Source organism: Leptonotus elevatus, chromosome 20 (assembly GCF_054856555.1).
Source record: "Leptonotus elevatus isolate MCC_2025b chromosome 20, RoL_Lele_1.0, whole genome shotgun sequence".
NCBI classification, from domain to species: Eukaryota; Metazoa; Chordata; class Actinopteri; order Syngnathiformes; family Syngnathidae; genus Leptonotus; species Leptonotus elevatus.
The window spans coordinates 5926479-5944195 of record NC_141258.1 but is presented as its reverse complement, the minus strand read 5'-3'; the positions used below and the strand labels follow the sequence as shown (position 1 = coordinate 5944195).

At 40.2% G+C, this 17717-nt stretch overlaps 4 protein-coding genes across 5 annotated transcripts; all 4 read left to right on the top strand.

The window, feature by feature from the left end:
* The first annotated feature begins 1566 nt into the window (after window positions 1-1566).
* Window positions 1567-2397, top strand: LOC147156628 (gap junction gamma-1 protein-like). Its single transcript, XM_086065179.1, has one exon. It carries the CDS (start codon window positions 1567-1569, stop codon window positions 2395-2397), a length of 831 nt encoding a protein of 276 aa, XP_085921305.1.
* Window positions 2398-3121: 724 nt separating this feature from the next.
* On the top strand, window positions 3122-6613 carry LOC147156627 (gap junction gamma-1 protein-like). Its single transcript, XM_086065084.1, has 2 exons — window positions 3122-3188; window positions 4547-6613. Exon 2 carries the CDS (start codon window positions 4573-4575, stop codon window positions 5515-5517), a length of 945 nt encoding a protein of 314 aa, XP_085921210.1. The 5' UTR covers window positions 3122-3188; window positions 4547-4572; the 3' UTR covers window positions 5518-6613.
* Window positions 3132-9749, top strand: LOC147156626 (putative protein MSS51 homolog, mitochondrial). Of its 2 annotated transcripts, XM_086065083.1 has the most exons (7): window positions 3132-3188; window positions 7465-7556; window positions 8043-8189; window positions 8269-8393; window positions 8538-9101; window positions 9200-9293; window positions 9391-9749. In XM_086065083.1, the coding sequence occupies exons 2-7, from the start codon at window positions 7540-7542 to the stop codon at window positions 9593-9595; spliced, it is 1152 nt and encodes a 383-aa protein (XP_085921209.1). In that variant the 5' UTR covers window positions 3132-3188; window positions 7465-7539; the 3' UTR covers window positions 9596-9749. The 2 variants fall into 2 exon arrangements, with proteins under 2 accessions (XP_085921209.1, XP_085921208.1); XM_086065082.1 differs by lacking the exon at window positions 3132-3188 and having other exon boundaries at window positions 7288-7556.
* Window positions 9750-10014: 265 nt separating this feature from the next.
* On the top strand, window positions 10015-17324 carry cog7 (component of oligomeric golgi complex 7). Its single transcript, XM_086065326.1, has 17 exons — window positions 10015-10456; window positions 10651-10799; window positions 10872-10988; window positions 11077-11245; window positions 11347-11429; window positions 11669-11791; window positions 11859-12057; window positions 12131-12258; window positions 12338-12492; window positions 12590-12706; window positions 13537-13602; window positions 13756-13942; window positions 14415-14555; window positions 14627-14710; window positions 14805-14919; window positions 15032-15175; window positions 15825-17324. Exons 1-17 carry the CDS (start codon window positions 10291-10293, stop codon window positions 15989-15991), a joined length of 2310 nt encoding a protein of 769 aa, XP_085921452.1. The 5' UTR covers window positions 10015-10290; the 3' UTR covers window positions 15992-17324.
* Window positions 17325-17717: the final 393 nt, after the last annotated feature.

The following is a 17717-nucleotide window of genomic DNA, read 5'->3' as shown; positions in this document are numbered from 1 at the left end:
ACTTCCTGTGTGTTGTATTAAATACTCCAAGAAAACTTCAGTGTATCTGAATTCTATTTGGCAAGAAGAAATTCCATTGTGGACATCTCGCCACGTCTGACTGCAGAAAAAAGAAGGAAAGAAAGAAAGAGGTAAGCAGAAAAACACTTGTTGATTTATTTTGTTAATGTTTGTACGCTGATGGTAAAATGGCTCCTCATCTTGTTAAAGTTCCAAATCCAGACGCAAGGCTTGTTTTTGTACAATGCGTTTGTAATTTATCATTTTTATCATTTAATCTTCTATGTTTTCATCAAATATGCTCTTTTGGACATGAGGCTGTTTGGATTTCTATCTAATTGTTGTAGTTTTGAAGTTACTGTTACAATATTTGTGATCGTACCACACTTTGCCATACGTGGGCTGAAAAATGACCCCAAACACTTTCTATGGAATTTCAACGATTAAGCCTACAAACGTTGCTTTTTTTATTTTTTTTACTTGTATCAACTGTGACTGTCAGGAATCCATTTACTGTTGCTACACACATCTAATTCCTACGACGGCGTATTAGGGTCACGTATAAATATATATATATATATATATATATTTTTTTTTTTAGAGGGCATGGGGCAATATTCCGAGAGAAAAAAATCGCTAACTTGCCACTTTATAAACTCATTTTTTTCTCTCGCAAATAAAAATAAAAAAAAAACTCAGAAAGTTACGAGAAATACACGTAGCGTAGCTATAGTCTAATCATGTGAGGATTCGTTGGTGGTTAAGAGGACACTGTTTATAAAATGAAAAGGCAGAATGGAGACTGATTCATTCTTAAATTTAAACTTTACTCGTCATTCACCGCAGCAAGAGCGTCAACACTTCCTGATCCCCTATCAGCTGACTAACATCAACCAATCAGATGCTAGCACACTTGAGGTAAAAGCCAGTGAATGACGGAGAGCAGCAGATTCGACACATCAACTTAGATACTTGGAAAAAACACACCAAAATGTATGAACGTGTAAATAATAATTCTGGAAACATAAATGTTCAAATAAATACACATTTTAACAAATTAACTTCAATGTTTGATCGTATGGGTGTAAACCTTCACAACTTTATTAAGTGACAAATTTGCAAGTTATTTTCTCAGAATATTGCCCCCGCCCTCTAAAAAATACATTTTTATACGTGTACCTAATACGCCATCGTAGAATGTTATTTCAAAGTACATGATATATGCAAGGAGAAGGTTGAGAATTAATGATTGTATACCGTGGTACTTTTCATTTTAATGTTTTTTTTGGACCAGATTTTCTGAAGGTGATGTCACACAAAACTATTCCTCAAAAAGGCACTCCCACACACAAAGCTTAGTTTCTCCAAAATGTTTCATCCCATTTTCAAAATTCTTGCTACCTTGTACTTACTCTGGTTGACGTGGCCTTTCCAACAACACTTTGCATTTGGACACATTTTCATTTTTGACAAATCCTGTCACAACAATGCTTTTTGATGTCAATGCTGCTAACAAAACTCAATCAAATCTTCTCGCTCCACAGGAAAGTAATCAAAGGTGCCACAATGAGCTGGGTGTCCCTGATTCAGTACCTTGATGAGATCTACCACCATTCCACTTATGTGGGTAAAACCTGGCTCGCCGTCTTCATCATTTGCCGCATTGTGCTGTTTACCAACCACGCGGTGCCCATCTACCAGAACGAGCAAGGCGAGTTTACGTGCGACACGGAGCAGCCAGGCTGCGTGGAGAATTGTTACGACGCTCTTTTTCCAGTCCCATTCCAGCACTTCTGGGGCTTCCAAAACATCGTGGTGGTCTTTCCCTCGATCCTATACCTGATCTACGTCGTCACGAAAACCACGAGGAAGGAGTGGGCAGATGGCAGCGACCAGCGCACCGTGGCGGGCACGCCGCGGGACGAAGAACGCCAGGATATCAGGAAATGCATCAAAAAGGACGGTCTGATGCCTTGTTACGTCGCTCAGCTGCTTATGCGCTCCATTTTGGAGGTGGTCTGCACGGCTTTGCAGTTGTACAGGTATGGCGTCACCGTCCTCAACTCGTACAAGTGCTCAGCCTCGGCCTGCGGCTACAAAGTGGACTGCTTCGTGACACTGTACGAGTTGAAGACCTACGTCCTGTACTACACGTACGCCGTCTCCTGCCTGGGTCTGGCTATCAACATTTGGGAGATGATCTATCTGTGCATTGGCACCCGTCGCCGCCAGCCATGTAACGACGTGCCCCTTGTTGAGGCACGGGTGATGGAGAGAGAGCACGATAACAGCGCCCGCGTTCATCGTCAAGCCCTACGCACTTGCGTTGTGCGCACGACCCCCACGGCCAGACCCTCCCCACCGCGGCACCAACAGAATGCCCTTGTTTATGTTTAACTGATTTAAAACATCATAAATCATGTAAGTGCTGTCTCAAATGTTCTCCAATTTCCATACTGTAAATGTATAGGATTGTATATGTCAAGAAACGTTTCTTGGGAGTGGTAATATGGCGGCCTCGTGGCTTCAAAAGTCTTCCATCCAGTAACATATACAGATCATGGGGGTCCAGAGACTGGCCTCTGTCTTTAGATGAATTGACCTTGTTGACCCCTCCAGTCAGATTGCAATGCTGAAAAAGTCCAGCAGGAGGCGGCAGGCCATCACTTTGGTTGTGAGTCGTGTTTTTTGTGTATTTTTTAATCTCTCAACAATGGGCAGAAACTCTGGAGCAGTCATCCGGGGCCCTGGTTGTACTTAATTGTAAAAATTATTATTATTATTATTATTAAAATAATGTAATTTAAATTTTAGTTAATTAGTGCTTGTATTTTTGTTGTTTATTTAAATGTATTATTATTTCCAATATTATTACTAACCTATTTAGATTTACAACAGAATTGCACAATAGTTTTTTGTTTTTTAAATGTAGGATGATAAATGTGGGATGATTAATGGCTATAATGAGTTCTTAGCAGAACATTGTAAATACGAGCAGAACTAGATAACAGTAAGAAATCTTGCTTCAGCTTAAGAACGATGAGGCAACAAAGAAATAAAAATGTTGATGACATCAAAGCTACCCCTTTGAAACCAAGCTACATAAAAGCTAACTCTTCCTACAGCTGCATTGTTATTCAGGCTCACTCGCTGTGCGAACGGAGGGTGCAAAGACAAAGAAAAAGAAGGTAAATATGCCCCATTCCTTGTTTGTTTCCTTCTTTGTTATTGGACATATAAACAAGTAGCAAAAAAATAAAGATTTAAAAGAAGAAAAAAAAACGTATACAGTCATCATTAGTCACGGTTTACATGTTTAAAAGGAGTATGAAGAAGTTGAAAATTGATCTCGTCCTACCCTTTATTCTTTGTATGTTTTGACTTATTTCATTATTTATACAATAATAGGTTAATATATTTCAATAAAAGAAAAATGTATAAACCTGCTCATGTAACCAACTCCCTTTTGACATGCGTGCATTTGCCAGCAACATATGTACATGAAATTCATAGGCATATACCATAATACATTTACATTACACTAATACTGATACAACTAAAAAATGTACATTTATGCAATTTTACCAGCTCATGTCTGATTAACATTTTTTATTTTTTTTACTTTGCTTTTGAACAATTTTTTAAACTCAGCACGTGACACATCTTTTTAGGTCACTTCCTGCACCTATCAGCTTTTATCTTCCCTTTATAGTCCACAGTTTCTTTGGGGACCTCATTTGAAGTAGTGTCTTAAAATACGGAAGCGTATCATTTGAAAAAAAAAAGTCTTGTTTTCTGACTAATTTATTGGGGGGGGGGCTTTGTTTTTTTGAGTATTTTTTTCTGTTTTATTGAATATTTTTTCCCTATTTTTTTGAGTATTTTTTTTCTGTTTTAAATTTGTTTTTTTTCCCCTCTGTTTTTCAGAATATTTTTTTTCAGTTTTTCTGAGTCATTTTCCCCTGTTTTATAAAATAATTATTTTTCTGAATATTTTTTTTCTGTTTTTCTGAGTATTTTTTTTAAAGGAGATTAGAGAACAAACCATGATAAAGTATACACATTAATTCCTTTATTGAGAGCCAGTAAGTAAACATGACCATCTTATTGCATATGGAGGTATGCGGGAAAGTTTCCGCTATTAGCGAGTCTGCAACAAGTCACTTGGAGTTCAGAGGTAAAAATAAAAAAAAATAAAAAAAACACTCAGAAAAACAGAACACCAGCTCTGTTTTTTGGAATATTTTTTTTTTCTGTTTTTCGGAATATTTTTTTGACAGAAAAAAACATTCTGTGAGACAGAATAGAATATTCAGGAAAAACAGAAAGAAAAAAAATACAAAAAAAACAAGTGAATGCAGGAAAAAGCAAGATGCGTTATTCATTTATTATTTTTTATTTTACCCAAAAATAATTATAATTGTGTGTTACTTAGCAAAGTAACTAAAAAGCTAAATTCGTCTCAGGTTTGCGAAACATTGGACATTTTAAATGAATTTATTTGAATGACTCCAAGACGTTTTAATCAAGACTTCTCTCTCCACAGAAGCTAACCAAAAGGTGTCCGTAACAATGAGCTGGGGTTTGTTGACTCGGTCGCTGGACGAAATCTACCACCATTCCACATTTGTGGGCAAAGTCTGGCTCACCGTCCTCATCATTTTCCGCATCGTGCTGATCGTTGTCGGGGGGGAGCCCATCTACAACGACGAGCAAAGCTCGTTTTCGTGCGACTCGACTCGGCCGAGCTGCGTGAACAAATGTTACGACGACTTTGCGCCGCTCTCGCACGTGCGTTTCTCGGTATTCCAGGTCATTCTCGTAACCATGCCTTCGGTCATGTACCTGGTCTACGCCCTCAACAAGATCTCCGCGGAGGAGCGGGCCAACGGCAAGGCGGCTGAGAAGCAAGCGGACGAGACGACCGTCGACGTGGCGGAATCGGAGAACGAGGTCAAAGGCAGTGACGCAACCCAAGCGGACACCAAGGCGCGCCACGATGGGAGGCGATGCATCAAAAAGGACGGTTTGATGCCGAGTTACATTGCTCAGCTGCTCGTACGCGCCATCTTGGAGGTGGCCTTCTTGATCACGCAGTACTACCTGTATGGCCTCACCGTGCCCGAATTGTACATGTGCTCTTCCGTCCCCTGCCGCCGCACCGTGCGATGCTACGTGTCGCGGTCCGCGGAGAAAACCACCTTCCTCATCGTCATGTACTGCGTCTCTTTCCTGTGTCTGGCCATCAACGTTTGGGAGATGTCCTATCTGAGTAGCTTTCACGGGACTAAAACAACCTGTCAGGGCCAGCCGTCCGACGACGGGCCCCTCGGTCGGGTGAGAGAGGACAATAACAGTTCCTCATCTCCCCCACCAGAGTACAACGTCCTCATCGAGCCCCTCACGGAGTGCACACGACCGCCCGGCCAGATCCTCCCCGTCGCCGAAAATGAGAAAACGTGCCAGCAGAACAGCGTCAACGCGGCCCTTGAAGAGCGCCTGTCACGCCAACGGTAATGAGAAGTTAAATGGCAGCCACGAAGCCATTTTGGATATTCTTATTCTTCATTTCTTGTGCTCATTCATTGCTATTGAAGTTCTTGTATACCGACCATTTTCCTCCAAAATGGTCAAATTAACTCATTCACTCCCATTGAAAATTCATTTGAACTATTTCTATTTGTTTCACATTTTTTTCCACTTTTGTTAACAAGAGTATGAAAACCTAGAATTGTTTTAATTGTACATTTAAACATATAAAATGTGATTAGTCATGAGTTAACTATTGAAGTCATGCGATTAATTACAATTAAAAAATGTAATCGTCTGACGCCTCAAATTTTATAATATTTTATTTTTTGTTTAATTACTTAATTATTTAAACTCAAGATTAATCACAAATTTTATGTTCTAAATGTACAATAATTTGTTTCTAGATTTTCATACTCTTGTTAACAAATGAATTTTTGACGTCTATAGCCGTCAATGGCAGTGAATGAGTTAATTACCATAAAGGTCAGACTGACATCAGTGGCATAAATGGGGGTTTCATGACCAGGAACATAACAACAAATCTATATTTATTATTATTATTATTTATTATTATATATTTATTCATGTGCAATCAGAGTTGGCCCATCAATGTTTTAAATTAATTAGAACATCATTTAAATAATTTTAAAAGAAAAAGTCTACATGAAAATGACATCCAATGCAAATGCTCCCATTTTTAAATGATCAATGCCAATGGCGCTCTTGTGTTCAGCTTCTGACATAGATAGATGACCTCTAAGCATGTTTGGCTTAGCTGAGAAGAGTTTTTCCTGTCCAGAAGCATGGAAAGACATATTGAGATGACATCGCTGTCACATTTAGAACCACATAGAAATGCATTTTGACCGACCCCAAAGATCAGAGTGACATCAGTACAGTGGTACAAATGGGTTTTTCATGGCAAGGAACATAGACATATATATTTTACATTTCTGACATAGATCTTAACATAAACATGTTTCTAATTTCATGCATAGAAATGTCATATGCTGGGGGTCAAAGACCACTATTGACCCTAGAGGTCAAACTTAGAATGCCTCCATGTCTGAAATTAAAGAACAAGCCCTGACAGTTTCATGCTTCTTCTTTTTTTTTTTTTGCATAATTGTCAGTCACATATGAGACACTTGAGACTTAACATTGTTGACACGTAGAGGAAAGATGAATGCTGCGTCGATTTGGCGACCTCTTGTGGTCAAAGCGCAGTAGTGGGTAAATGCTCAAATGTCTTTCCGTCATGACTCGCTTAACTTCACTTAAGATTTATTCACCCCTCCCTGCTCTCCTCTGTCCTCTATTCATCACTCTATTCTTCTCTTTCCCTCTGTGTGATCTGAAGCGTCGTCATCTGTTGTCCCGTCCACTTAAAAAGAAGGAGAAAAAATGGGGGGGAAATGAACGACATGGTATGCAAACGTAGCTACCTGTTGTATAATCAGCTCCATTAAATGGATTTACTTCACAGTTGCCTTTGATCAATGGCTCCTAGTTCAAATCGACCTCTCCTACAGTGTGATCGTCATTGATTAGTAACGCTTGATTTCTGTATAGAATCTCTACGGAAACGGACAGGTGCACTGTACCTAATGGTTTGGTAATTATTTTTGATAAGACACTGACCTCTAGTGGTCAGAACACGTAATTATGAAGTCCTCTGTTCAAACTGATATACAGTAGTACTTCGCACTTTTTCTAAGCTAATGTCACCCCCCCCCCCCCCCCCCAAACCCACAAAAGCCTACAGTAATGAAGGCGTGTTTGAACGATTTCATTTGGTCTTCATTGTTTTATCTCGCACCCGTATGGCGTGATTGTGTGGCGTGTTTGTAATGTTGTTGCTGTTGGAGCACGTGTAGGTTGTCAACCGTTCAGACGAGATGGATGACAACAGGTGTCTTCACGTTCCTCGAGCCCAACTTGGCGTCGGAAGAGTGGAAGAAGGAAGACCTCGTGAGTCGTGACCACCCTTACTAGCAAAGCTCCAAAATGACGGAAAGTGTGAGGTACAGTACGTTTGTCTTCAATAGTCATTTAATTTTGATCCTCTCCAGTTCAAGTATAGTATATACAGTTTCGCGCAGGCGCAGTTGCAACAAGCTAGCCACGTTTGTTTGACTTTTTATTTAATTAATTTTTTTACGAATGTTGCTACTAGTCTTAGATTTTAAACTTTTCTATCCGTATTTCTAATAAATTTGCACCTTTACTATCCATAATTTCCAGTAAACAATACTTGTAAGACGTTTGAAATGTCATATGGTTGAATGGCCACCCTCCCTAAAAACAAATGCCACATGCTAAAAATAGCTAATGCTAGTGGGAACCCAGTAACATAGCCATCAATGACCGAAGTCTTGAGATGATTGTGACAATTTGATCTAAGACACAGCAGAGGCACTGCAGGATTTTGTTTAGCTGGTGGAATAGACACCAAACAGCAGTTTGTTGGCAGGGTTGATGCTTTTACGATTGTTTTTATCCCTTTCCAGAGTGCCCCCACAGACGGATACATCCATGTCTTTCCGTTCCCAAAAGGAGATGTTTGAGAAAATGGAGGAGTCTTTTAAAATGTGCGCGCATTGTGAGAAGAGCTCAAATCAGCTGTCAAACCCTCAAAGCCTAAAGCGCTGTTCCAGGTAAACAAAAAATTAAAAATAATGTAGATACTAGATATGTTTATTCTATTTTTCCCCTCACAATGATGGTTCTTTGCAGATGTTTGAATGTTTATTATTGCTGCAAGGAGTGTCAAAAAGGCGACTGGCCCAAACACAAGAAGTTCTGCTCACAGCTGCGTCTGGCTGCCATTGACAGAGCGGTGGAATGGCTTGTGTTCAAAGGTGCGCAATTAAGAAACGGTCTTCTTTTAAACGTTCGTTTAAAAATGACAGATTCAACTCCTTTCATTAAAAAAAAAAGTAGACTAGTAGACTTTTGGGACACCCAATATTTTCACTACTGGATTATTTTAAATGACCCAACAGGGGATCTTCCCTTCCCAACTGACAAATGGTCAAAGCCCGAGTCCGAGATGAAGAACTGGGCCGACTGGCTCGCCATGCAGGGTGATCTCACTTCTCACCTCGATCCCATTTTGACCGGCGCGAACATGACGACCTTGTGGAGCGACGCAAGTAGGCCTCGACCTGAAGATGAAGACTTGAAGCAGTCCCTGTGGAGGGTCTGCAGCGAGTTCTTCTCCAGGCCTCTCACCGTCGCCTGGGGGATGAGGCTGTTCTGCCTGGACCCTTATTCCAAGCCTCTCACCATCCACCTGGTGGGAGCCGGCCAGAGCGAGACCCTCGGGGCAAAGTTGACGGACTACGACGAGCTCAACAAGATGTTCCCCGGACACCAGGGGATAGAAATAGTCATGGTAGGACCGGAGCTGGTGAACGGGCCCTTCATGAGGCCTCCACTCAGAGCCTTTGGACCAAGGCAAAGGGTCTACATCAGTGCCTACAAAGGCCTCTACCATCAATTCTGGGAGGAAGTGGTTGAGAAAGAGGAAGTAGCCAAGCCAGATCTGGTGGTCGGATTTCATCCTGGTGAGAGTTGTAAGATTTGCCAAAAAGTTACTGGAGTAAATGTAGCACACTTCTAGCAATCTCTAGTCACCACCGTAAACTCCTCCCCTCCCGTTAAGGATTTGACGCCAGTCAGGATTTGGAGCAGGGTTGGCTTCCAACACTTCTGCTTTTGAGGGATTATGAGATTTCTTCTATTTTCACTGCTCTGAGGTGAGCGTTTGCAATGATAGTTATTCGCTACCCCCTCGCTTTCTCTTCCCTCATGACATGGGACAGCCGCTAACGCTTCTCGCCTCTTCATCCACAGCGAGGCCGAGATGACCTACTCGCTGCAGATCCTGTTGGAGTTGGAGATGGACATGAAGGGAAGTGGCGCCAACCCCTTCGCGTCACTCAAACCAGAAGTGGTGGGCTCGTGTCCCAACAAGCCGCCCGTATACTGGAACTCACACTACTTTTGTTTTAGAGGTCTACTGGAGACTGCAGAGTTTGAGGAACCAGACGAGGCCTAATGGGCAGATCAGTCCATGCAGTTCCATACTCCATGTAAAACTAAATATGATCTAAAAACTTAAACAAATTCATTAATTTTCCATTTCTTTTTCAATTCATGGTTAAAAACAGGAAAATCCTTATTTGTAAATTGTAATTAAATAAAAGAGGCTTAACAAATGTCGGCTTCTGGACGGACATATTTCTTTGTGGCACTGGCAAGCGCCGATTGCCTTGGTTTTCCTCAGTTGAACGCTAACATTTCCATAAAATGTGACAGCATAAATAACTCATTAAACGAATGGATAAGGATAATTAATTAATTATGTTCCCTAATTATTGGATGTATATTATTATTATTATTATTATTATTATTGCATTAGTGTAAAATGTCAATGCTTGTTTCTTGGGGAAGGTAAACATAAGTGCACATACCGGAAGTTGCTGTCATCGCTTACTACGGATTCTTGCGCCACTGAGCGATGCCTCAAGTAATCTTTCTCAAAAAAAAATTTGACGCTTCAAATTAACTCTGGAGGAAGCCGTTGCCTTGTTGGAACTATACTTGGTTGTGATGATTATCTCATTCTCCTGGGCTATTTATTTTATATTCGTGTCGAAACCGTTGTTCGGGAAAAACTAGCTCCCCAGCGTTAGCCATGGCTCGATGACATTTAACTCATTTGCGAGTGAATGAATCATCCGGAGGCTGCAGATGGATTTCTCGAAGTTCCTGGACGACGACTTTGATGTGAAAGACTGGGTGAATGGCGCCTTTAAAGTGGTGCAGAAGGATGCACCGGGGAAGGCGGATTCACACGCTGCGACGCTGGTTATGAAGCTGCAGCTTTTTATCCAGGAAGTCAACAATGCAATCGAGGGTCAGTATTGTATTTTCCCCTTTTCCCCTGTAGCTCCTTGTTAGAGGTCAGTAAGTTGAGCAAAACGTATTGTACACAAACCACGTGCCATTGTAAAAGCAGACATTTTCTGTGTACGGTTGTAGTTCAAAGAAAAATGAGGACAAACACTATTACTGTATGTCTCTTAACGTACTTGTCTTTATTTTGTATAGAGACCAGTAACCAGGCCCTGCAGAGCATGCCCAGAGTGCTGCGAGATGTGGAGGCATTAAAGCAGGAAGCTACTTTCCTTAAGGAGCAGATGGTTTTGGTCAAAGAGGACATCAAAAAGTTTGAGCAGGACACAGTCCAATCCATGCAGGTGTGTTAACATACAAAAATACCTGCTTTTAAACAAATGGAGTCAGAATGATCTCGTGCATGTTACTTTCAGGTCCTGGTGGAGATCGACCAAGTGAAGAGTCGCATGCAGCTGGCAGCAGAGGCGCTACAGGAGGCCGATAAATGGAGCACGCTCAGCGTAGACATAGAGGAGACCTTCAAATCACAAGTATAATAAATCAATAGTATTGTTACTTCTTTTTTCTTTTTTCTTTTTTAAATGGACTGCCGCAAACATTGTCCCTCCCGTCTTTCAGGACCTCGCAGCCATCTCATCCAAACTAACCAGCATGCAGAATAGTCTGGCCATGCTGGTGGACACGCCAGACTACTCTGAAAAGTGCGTCCACCTGGAGGCTCTAAAAAACAGACTGGAGGCCCTCGCCAGTCCTCAAATAGTGGCGGCATTTAATTCAATGTCTGTAGGTGAGTTAACAGTTTTATATTCCAACTTCCACATCATTGTTTATGTTAGTTTGTGATTTCCATGCTTAACTTTAGTGGCTTCCTTCACTTTTTCTGTGCAGACCAAGCCAAACTGTTTGTCAAAGTCTTCTCGGAGATCGACAGAATGCCGCAACTCCTCGCGTACTACTACAAGTGTCATAAAGTGAGTAAACAAAGACATGCGGTTGTTCTAATAGGAATTTGCAATGTCACAATCACTCAAATAATTCAGTTGGTGTTGTGCTGTTCATGCTGGTGCGCGCAGTGGCCACCAGGGGGCAGTATGACACATACAGCCAGCTAAACTGTAATATATCATTGGTCGTTTTTTTTGCAGAGGATAAACAACATATGCCGGTGAAGATTTGCTTTGTATTTAGTGATGCGACTTCATTTCTGCAGGGCCAGATAGTGAATATGTGGCAGGACCTCTCTCAGAGCGAGCTGGGTCTGAATCAGCAGCTGTCGGAATTCTACGACAGCTTGCTGTCCACGTGGCACACTCAGCTCCAGTGGTGCAGCCAGGTAAAAACACACACCGGACCTCGTGAGCCATTACGTTGCCGTTAACGTCCACTTCAATGACCACCAGGTTTTCAGGAACCCTTACGAGGTGGTGACAGTGTTGCTGATCCAGACTCTGGGGGCCATGGTGCCGTCCATCCCCGTGTGCTTGAGCGCGGCCATGGATCGGGCGGCGCAAGAGCGGCGCCTGGACGTCCTGCTGGAGCTCGACCACACCACGCTCACCTTGGGGCACAATTTGGAAGCCGCCATGATGCCGCACCTCGGTCTGCACTACTAAACGCAAGCGCTTATGTGGATTCGAATTGTAATAGTTGCAATCTGTGCTGCGTTTGCTAGGCGAGAATAATCTCCTGAAGGTGAATGAGCTCGTGTGCGCGCTCTATGACCCTTATAAGCCGTACCAGTTGCAGTATGGCGAGCTGGAGGAAAATCACCTCCTCATCCAGATCAGTGCTGTTCCTTTGGTGAGATATGATAAAAGCATATCATGAATATGATAATTCATTTTTGAGATTTTTGTGTTAACTTGTCATCCATCGTTAGGAACACGGGGAGGTCATCGATTGCGTGGAGGAGCTGAAGCACTCGGTGGGGAAGCTTTTCGGCCTGACGAGCGCCGCCGTGGACCGCTGTGTGAAACTGACGGACGGGCTGGGCGTGTGCGGCCTCCTCAAGGCTCTTAAAGCTCTCTTCACTAAGTAAATATCTTCTCGCGTATAATGTTGACTATAAGTGGATTTTTTTTTGTCTGTTTAAATTCCCCAGACCACGTTGATGTTGCGTTCTTTTCCCCAGGTACGTGTCCGACTTCGCCACGACACTGCAGTCAATCAGGAAGAAGTGCAAACTGGAGGATGCGCCGAGCTCTGCAGTTTTCCAGGAGGATTGGACTGCGTTCCAGAACTCAGTCAGGTTTGGGATGATTAATCGACGCTAAACTGCAGTACACTCTAAAAGGAGAATTGTTGAACCAATTTAAGATTACAAATTGAATTGTCGACCAACTTAACTCGTTCACTGCCATTGACGGTTATAGACGTCAAATATTCATTTGAACTATTTCTATTAGTTTAACATGTTCTTCCGTTTTTGTTAACAAGAGTATGAAAACCTAGAATTTGTTATTGTACATTTAGAACAGATATAACATTTGTGATTAATCGTGAGTTAACTCGTGAAGTCATGTAATTAGTTACGATTAAAAATTGTAATCGCCTGACGCTCCTAATTTTTAATAATCTTTTCTTTTCTTGAATCGCGTCAGGCAATTAACATTTTTAATTGTGATTGATCGCATTACTTCAATAGTTAACTCACGATTAATCATACATTTTCTATCTGTTCTAAATGTACAAAAAAGCTATTCTAAGTTTTCATACTCTTGTTAACAAAAGTGGAAAAAATGGTAAACTAATAGAAATAGTTCAAATGAATTTTTGCAGTGAATGAGTTTAAAAAAATGGCTTCAATTGGTAACTCACAATTGAATTAAGTTAGTCCAAAGTGAATATATTAATGATGAGTTCATATAACTGAATACTTTGGATTGGAGCCATTTAGGGTTAACTTAATTTCAGTTGGAGTAACTTAATTCAATCGTGTGTTACCAATTGAAGTGATTTGTTTTTTTTCTTTCAAGGTTGTCAACAATTCAATTTGTAATCTTGAATTGGTTCAATAATTCTCTTTTTTTAGAGAGATACAATCTGAAATCACGTCAAAAGTTTTGTTGTCTTTTCTAGAATAATTGCCACATGTGGCGAGTTACTGAGACAATGCGGTGCCTTTGAGCAGCAGCTGTCAAACAAGTGAGTGAACTTGTCTGGATCGTTATTTAATATCAATCACAGATTCTCAAAATGAGCTAGACAGGCTCCCCCTAGTGGTAAATAAAAGTAGTGGGATTAAACTCTGCATAATGTCACAGTATGTATTCTTTTGTGAATGATTTATTCCCGCAGGATCATGGGCACGGCAGGCAAGTACCTGTCGGAGTCGTACAGCCCCCGCAGCCTGGCGGGCATCCAGGAGGCCAGCGCCACCGAGAGGAAGGGCGCCACCAAAAATCCCTGGCACGAGTATAATTATCTGCAGAGGGGCAGCATGGCCGAGTACAACGCTCTCATGGAAGTGCTCTACTCCTTAAAGGTGTTTATATTTATTGTACATATCTCATGGCTGCGTACAAGATATTTCAATATTAACTCATCCACTGCCATTGACGGCTATTGACGTCAAAACTTCATCTGAACTATTTCTATTGGTTTAACATTTTTTTTCTACTTTTGTTAACAAGAGTATGAAAACCTAGAATTTTTTGATTGTACATTTAGAACAGAAATAAAATGCATGATTAATCATGAGTTAACTATTGAAGTCATGTGATTAATTGCAATTCAAAATTAGCAGCGTCGGGAAATTAAAATCGGAATTAATTGCAAATTTGATATCTGTTCTAAAAGTACAATAAAAAAATTCTAGGTTTTCATACTCTTGTTAACAAAAGTGGAAAAAAAATCATAGAAATAGTTCAAATGAATTTTTGACGTCTGTAACCGTCAATGGCAGTGAATGAGTTAAAAAAATGGTCCAAAACCTTGATTCATGTTTGCCTTCACAGGAGAAGGGCGCCGTCAATTCCAATCTCCTGGCCGAGCCGAGAGCGGCGCTGACCCGCCTCAACCAGCAGGCCCATCAGCTGGCCTTCGACTCTGTCTTTCTACAGATTAAGCACCAGCTGTCTCCCGTGGCCAAGATGGAGGTGACTCACTGATTACAAGCGTGCGAGTATTTTTGAGTCATCCCTTGATTGAAATTGTCGTTTATGCACAGAGTCAAGACTCAGCGGGCTTTGGAGAGAGCTACACTGAGGACCTGCCCACGTTCAGCCTGTCGCCACAAGAGTACATCACAAATGTTTGTTTTTTTCTTCTTCTTCTTTTCTTTTCTTTTTTAGGTTATAGCGGTGCTAGAGTAATGTACGTGTTCATGTTGCTTAAACTACACACAGATAGGTCAGTACCTGATGTCTCTGCCGCTCCATTTGGAACCATTCGTGACACAGGAGGATCCGGCACTGGAGTTGGCCTTACTCGCCGGGAAGTTACCTTTTCCTCCAGAGCAAGGTTACTCGTCTCAACGTGATATTTTTCAACACTTTTAAACCTTCACGGCTTTTTCCGAGACTTCCGGTGTGTCTTATTTCCTCGACGACTGCCAAACGTTCCCCTTTCCCAGGCGATGACCTTCCCGAGTTGGACAACCCGGCAGACTACTGGCTGGGCTCCATCGCTCGAGCAACCATGCAGACGTACTGCGACGCCATTCTGCTCATTCCTCATCTGAGCGCACATTCCACCAAGCAGGTGGCCACGGATATCGGTAATTAAGGCGCCCGCAGATGTGGAATGTACAATAAAAAAAAATATCATTCACTGCCATAAATTCTTTTCTTTTTTTTTTAAGATATTGAAAATTAGGGGCAAGAGGCTATTAAATGTTTTTAATTGTAATTAATCACATGACTTCACTAGTTAACTCAACGATTAATCACAAATTCTATATGTTCTAAATGTACAATAAAATTCTAGGTTTTCATACTCTTGTTGACAAAAGTGGAAAAAAATGTTAAACTAATAGAAATAGATCAAAGGAATTTTTGACGTTTATAGCCGTCAACGGCAATGAATGAGTTAAAAAAAGAAAGAAACTATTATAAAAAATTCGGGGCGTCAGGTGATTAAAGTTTTTAATCTCATTACTTCACTAGTTAACTGGCGATTAATCACAAATATTATGTACAAAACTAAATGTACAATAAAAAAAATCTAGATTTTCAACAAAAGTGGAAACAAAATTTAAACTAATAGAAAGAGTTCAAATGAAATTTTGACGTTTGTAGCCGTCAATGGCAGCTAATGAGTTGGGTTTTTTTGCTCTATTTTTTAGATTTTTTTTTTATTTTTTTACAATTTTTACACACATATTTGTACACAATTATAATAATGACAAATGCATTGTACATCCTCAGACTACTTGAGCAACGTGATGGATGCTCTGGGCCTGCAGCCGTCTCGCACCCTCCAGCAGATCGTCTCGCTGTTGAGGGCCAAGCCAGAAGACTACAGACAAACTGCCAAACAGTTGCCAAGGCGACTGGTAGCCACCATCGCCGCCCTCCGCTCTATTGACCACTAAAAAAAAACTTTAGTGGGCTTTTTGATCCGCACCTTTCTTTGCATTTACACCGCTGTGTACACTGAGGTGGTGATTAGTATACAAGTGCAGGGTTCTACATTAATGGTGATCCTACACGATTAACTGACAATGGCCCAATTTGGGTTTGTACAAATTTCATAAATAAATGCAATGGAATTAGCACATTGGTGCTTTCTAAAAATTTAATATTCAATATTTTTCAGTTTTATTCACTTTAACTCATTCACTGCCATTGACGGCTATAGACGTCAAAAATTCATTTGAACTTTTTCTGTTAGTTTAACATTTTTCCCACTATTGTTAACAAGACTATGAAAACCTAGAATTTTTTGATTGTACATTTAGAACAGCTATAAAATGTTAACTAGGGAAGTCATGGGATTAATTATGATTTTAAAAAAATAATCGCCTGACGCCCCTATTTTTTATATTTTCTTTTTCTTTTTTGAAAAGATTATAAAAAAAAACAATGTACTTTTTTTTTTTAAAGAAGAAAAGATGATTAGAAATGAGGGGCGTAGGCGATTAAATTTGTTCGTAATTAATCGTAAGATTTCACTAGTTAACTCACGATAAATCACATTATATCTGTTCTAATGTATTTTTTTTTTAGGTTTTCATACTCTTGTTAACAAAAGTGGAAAAAAATTAAACTAATAGAAATAGTTCAAATACATTTTTGACGTCTACAGACGTCAATGGCAGTGAATGAGTTAATTGATCAGTCATCCTTTATCTTTTTTTTTTTTTAACCACACAAATTGTTTAATATTCTGTTTTTTGTTTTTATGTTGCCAAAAATCAACGTGCAAAGGCTTAAATAATATAGTTTAAGGATGCTAATATGAAATAAAAATTGAAACTTACTGTATTATATCATGAATTTACATGGCCAGCGTCGGTCGGGTCTGGCACGACCACCACTCTAAAGGCTTAATGTAGGACCCTGCAGTGCCCCCCCCCCCCTAAACAGGAAGTATGAATGTCATGCTGAAATGAAATTAATAATTACGAGGTGTTTTTTTCCTTAATCTTGGGTTCACTCTCAGCCCATTTTTGCATCTCTGCTTTATTTTCATTTGTTGCATAGCGATGTTACCTGATCAGGGTATGTGTAAAAGCATTTAAAATCTATTGGGTCATTTTATTACTATATGGTAACATCGTGTTGCTAATTCTATTTAAGGTGAACAATTGTATGGTTACTGAGCTTCATATTCTGATCAATCATTCTTTATCATTGTGCTGTAAGTGGAATTTTTCATCATATTTTAAAGTATGTAAATGTGTATATAAAACATTTACACAGCAAGCCTATTGTCTTGGTGAGATGTGTTTTGATTAAATTGAGGTACATTTAATATAAAAACAATTTGAGACTTGCTTTTTCAATGATAACAATGCAACTTTTAGTTCATATAAAATGTCTTGAATGAAAATAGCTCTTTTGAATGATGTAACCAAATTCCAATATTTATTTAAAATCTCTGTGCATGTGAATTTTTTATTTTTTTTTGTCCATCTCCTGTGTTGCCACGTTCCTCTAATCTACACATGCACTTTAGTCTCCATAGTGCTGGCCCAAGCGGGAAATTTTGCTGAAAACGCCAAAAAATAAAAAGGTGCTCCGAAAGTAAGTTTAAAGCTGTTCCTGAACCATTTGGAGTATCGGCATAGTCTATGTATATATTTTTAAGAATGTTGC